Here is a 4,128-nt window from a genome sequence, read left to right on the forward strand (position 1 = left end):
GAGTAATTGGCGGCATCGGCGAACACAGCAACACCACACAAGACACCGCAGCTTCACAACACGGAAACAAAGACCCCTCCCCCTTTGCCTCCTGCGGTCGCAGCAGGCACCACCGCCACCCAAGGCGAGCAATCGCTTCTCAGGTGCAGTACCGTTCGGGCGCTCGCGTGCGGCATGGAGACTTACCGGGGATCGCGCTCCTCACACACCCTTCAGTGCAGGGCGCCCCTGCGCACGCCGCTGCATGTCCCCAAAACTGTAATGGGGGCACCCCAGCACGGTCGTGACCACCACCGCCGTGGCCAAGCACCCCAAGCGGTGGCCAGCAACGCACATGGGAGGGGCGAGATACCAGTCGCCACGGTGGGCGACAACTACGCCGTCCTCGCACAGTCAGTAGTGCGTGCTCCGCCAATTGCAACACCCGCAAGCACCCGTCGCCCAGCATCAGCCGCAAACAGTAGCATGGCTGGGAAATCTCTGCGCCCTACACACAAAAAAGAGAAGAAAAAGAAAAAAAAACATGACGGGAAAGAAAGATGCACGCGCATCATCCGCATCGCGCAGTGCGCACGCCACGGGATGCGAGTGGACACCACGGGCCACAAAGTATCCAGCACCAAAAAAAAAACATATAAGGAAACAAAAGAGGGACCCACGTCCTGCACCTTGCGCACATTGTAAAAGAAATTCAAAAAAAGAATCACATGTGCGGAACACGGGGCTCTTACTAGTTCTTCCCCTTACGCGGTCATTTCTCAGACCGTACATAACTTCAGGAGTCTGCTTCCTTACTCGCTTCTCTATACTACTAGCTTCGCAATATCCCCGTGTCTTTCCTTCTCAGAAGAACAGGGAAACAGGCACCCAGAACAGCGGCCCCATGGCGCCGCACAAAGACGGCATCGGGCCATCGGAGAGGTCGTACGTTCATCCTTACACTTTCCCTTCCCCCTTCCTTATCCTGTTTGGCGCCACATCGTCGGGGACACACACAAAATAGGAAAGCATAGTTTCTCCACAGAGCAGCACCTGCTGCGGTAGTAGGGGCAAAGCACGCAACACCGCTGGCGTCAACCAGCACGCGTGCCTACAGATCGTCCATTGGCTCCGGCTGCTCATCCTCGCCGGAAGCTCCGCCGGCCTGGTACGCCTTCTGGATGATCGGGTTCGTCACGCCCTGAAGCTTCTCGCGCGCCTCGTCGTACTCCTCCTTGTCCGCGTTGGGGTTCTCGTCGAGGAAGTGTATCGCTTCCTTCACCGCGGCCTCCACAGCACTCTTGTCTTCCGCGCTCAGCTTCCCACCGAGCTTCTCCTTGTCGTTCACCTGGTTGCGCAGGGAGTACGCAATGCTCTCCAGCGAGTTGCGCGCCTCCACGCGCTCACGCACCTTGCGGTCCTCGTCCTCGAACTCTGCGGCCTCACGCACCATGCGCTCGATCTCCTCCTCGCTCAGGCGCCCCTTGTCATTCGTGATGGTGATCTCCTCCTTCTTCCCCGATGACTTGTCCACGGCACTCACCTGCAGGATGCTGTTCTCGTCCACGTCGAACGTCACCTCAATCTGCGGCACACCACGCGCCGCCGGCGGGATGCCGGACAGCTCGAACTTGCCAAGCAGGCGGTTGTCCTTCGTCATCTGACGCTCGCCCTCAAAGACCTGAATCAGCACGCCCGGCTGGTTGTCCTGGTACGTGGAGAATACCTGGCTCTTCTTCGTCGGGATCTGCGTGTTGCGCTCGATTAGCTTCGTCATCACACCGCCCACGGTCTCGATGCCTAGCGACAGCGGGATCACGTCCACCAACACCACACGCCCACCAACTTCGCTCTCGCCAGTCAGCACCGCCGCCTGCACCGCCGCGCCGTACGCCACTGCCTCGTCAGGATTGATGCCGCGGTTCGGCTCCTTGCCGCCAAAGAAGTCACGAATCAGCTGCTGCACCTTCGGCACGCGCGTCGACCCGCCAACCAGCACAATCTCGTCTATTTCGCTCTTCTTCAGCTTTGCGTCCTCCAGCACGCGCTGCACCGGCACCAGCGTCCCCTTGAACAGCTCCATGTTCAGCTCCTCAAACTTCGCGCGTGTGATCTTCTCACTAAAGTCAAAGCCCTCCGTCAGGCTGTCCACCTCCACGCGTGCCTCGGGATGCGACGACAACTGCCGCTTCGCCGCCTCACACGCCTTGCGCAGCCGTGCCAGCGCCTTCTGGTCCTTGCCAATGTCCACGCCCTTCTTCTTCTTCAGCATGTCCACGAAGTAGCGCATCATGTTGTTGTCGAAGTCCTCGCCACCGAGGTGTGTGTCACCGTTCGTCGCCACAACCTCAAAAAAGCCTTCGTCGATTGTCAGCAGGGACACATCAAAGGTGCCACCCCCAAGGTCAAACACAAGAATGTTCTTCTCACCAGCCTTGTTCAAACCGTACGCAATCGCGGCAGCCGTCGGCTCGTTGATGATACGCACAACATTCAGCCCCGCAATCGTACCAGCGTCCTTCGTCGACTGCCGCTGTGCGTCGTTGAAGTACGCGGGCACCGTCACGACGGCGTTCTTCACCTTCTCGCCCAGATACGTCTCCGCGATCTCCTTCATCTTCTGCAGCACCATCGCGCTCACCTCCTCGGGCGTAAACTGCTTCTTCTTGCCGCTAACCTCCACCTGCACCTTCGGCTTGCCATCCTTGTCCGCCACCACCTCGTACGACAGCAGCTTCTTGTCCTTCTGCACCGTGGAGTCGCTGTACTTGCGCCCAATAAGACGCTTGATCGCGTAGATCGTGTTGTGCGGGTTCTGTGGCAGTTGGTTCTTCGCGCCGTCGCCAATTAGGCGCTCAGTGTCCGTGAAGGCCACCACAGACGGCGTGATGCGGTTGCCCATCTCGTTCGGAATAATGTGCACATCCCCTTTTTGCCACACGCCCACGACCGAGTATGTCGTACCGAGATCGATGCCGACGCATGGCGCCTCCACCTTCCCAGTGCCGTCCGGGGCGGCCGCCGCCACCACCGTAAAGAGAACCAGCAGCGCTGCGAGAAGCAGCCGTGCCATTAGCGCTACCTTAGCTGAAATATGGCTTTGGTGGCCTGACTTATTCCTTTCGCCTTTGTGCAAACTAATGGAGAGGAAGACAGCGACAGAGAGAGCGGGAGAAAGAAAGCAAGTGCAGTGAGGCCAACACGGTGAGAAGCCACACCCGTACACCACCGACAAGGTGCAGGCCGCGAGAAGAGAAAAGGCAAAGTGCCGCACCCACAAGATGGCCCGAGTCCATCAGTGAGGCGCGCGCACACACACACACTGACATGAGGACGCAAAGACAGTCATCCATCCGTCCCTCGCAACACCCAAGCCACCACAAAAAGCAGAACAGCAATACGCCCACAGCAACCACAGAGGCTCCCAAACTCAATTCCTTCCCCTCCACAAGCACCCAACCCAAAAGAAGCCTGCATGGGCACAGTCAATGGGCAAGTATTTGCATCGTCTGCACTTGCCATTTTGCCAAACATGAAGCCAAAACAAAACAACAATCATGGCACTGGGCCTAAAGCCAGTGCACATAAAAAGTGGCGTGATATCCATTGCATCCACCACAAACACAGCAGCTCCGCAACACAACCACAAATCATTCTTTTTTTTTAAAGGGTTTATGACCCATGTCTTCCCGAAAGATGCAAACAGAAGAAAACAGAACAAAATAATTGTGCTGTTCAGCACAACCTTTCCCCCGATACCCCAAAGAGAAGACGACTGTACACATATTGCATCCCAAATGCCGTACAAGTGACTACGTACACCGCTAGCCGGCACAGAATAGCACAACATGCGTAAAACGCATTGTCAACACAGCGCGGTATCCACAAAGAGGAGGGGGTCGAACGATGCCTCCAAAGGACGTGGCGGGAGAGAAAATGGAAAATAAGAAATGGGGATGCCCTTCATCACGTGTGTGTCTGTGTGCGTGCGTGTGCACAGGCCACGGCGCACAATACACTAAACAGGGTTGTAAAGGGCAAAAAGGCATCATCAAGAAGGATAGCGTCACTACTGCAGCAGCCAGAGGGTAAGTACGAGAGGATCGACGTGCTCCCCTCCCGCAACGATTCACACTCACACTCACAGTC

At 57.1% G+C, this 4,128-nt stretch overlaps 2 protein-coding genes across 2 annotated transcripts, besides 2 other annotated features; both read right to left on the reverse strand.

The window, feature by feature from the left end:
* Nucleotides 1-139: 139 nt before the first annotated feature.
* On the reverse strand, nucleotides 140-448 carry TraAM80_08205 (uncharacterized protein; the record flags this gene model as incomplete). The annotated part of the gene is made up of 1 exon (XM_029384963.1): nucleotides 140-448. One exon carries the CDS (start codon nucleotides 446-448, stop codon nucleotides 140-142), a length of 309 nt encoding a protein of 102 aa, XP_029235185.1.
* Nucleotides 449-495: 47 nt separating this feature from the next.
* Nucleotides 496-522: a sequence feature (A-rich).
* A 568-nt stretch (nucleotides 523-1,090) lies between these two features.
* TraAM80_08206 (glucose-regulated protein 78) lies at nucleotides 1,091-3,052 on the reverse strand (the record flags this gene model as incomplete). Its single annotated transcript, XM_029384964.1, has 1 exon — nucleotides 1,091-3,052. The coding sequence occupies one exon, from the start codon at nucleotides 3,050-3,052 to the stop codon at nucleotides 1,091-1,093; it is 1,962 nt and encodes a 653-aa protein (XP_029235186.1).
* An 897-nt stretch (nucleotides 3,053-3,949) lies between these two features.
* Nucleotides 3,950-3,974: a microsatellite.
* Nucleotides 3,975-4,128: the final 154 nt, after the last annotated feature.

The sequence above is a fragment of the Trypanosoma rangeli genome, assembly GCF_003719475.1.
Source record: "Trypanosoma rangeli strain AM80 chromosome Unknown Tra_15.4_contig_00387, whole genome shotgun sequence".
Lineage (NCBI taxonomy): Eukaryota > Euglenozoa > Kinetoplastea > Trypanosomatida > Trypanosomatidae > Trypanosoma > Trypanosoma rangeli.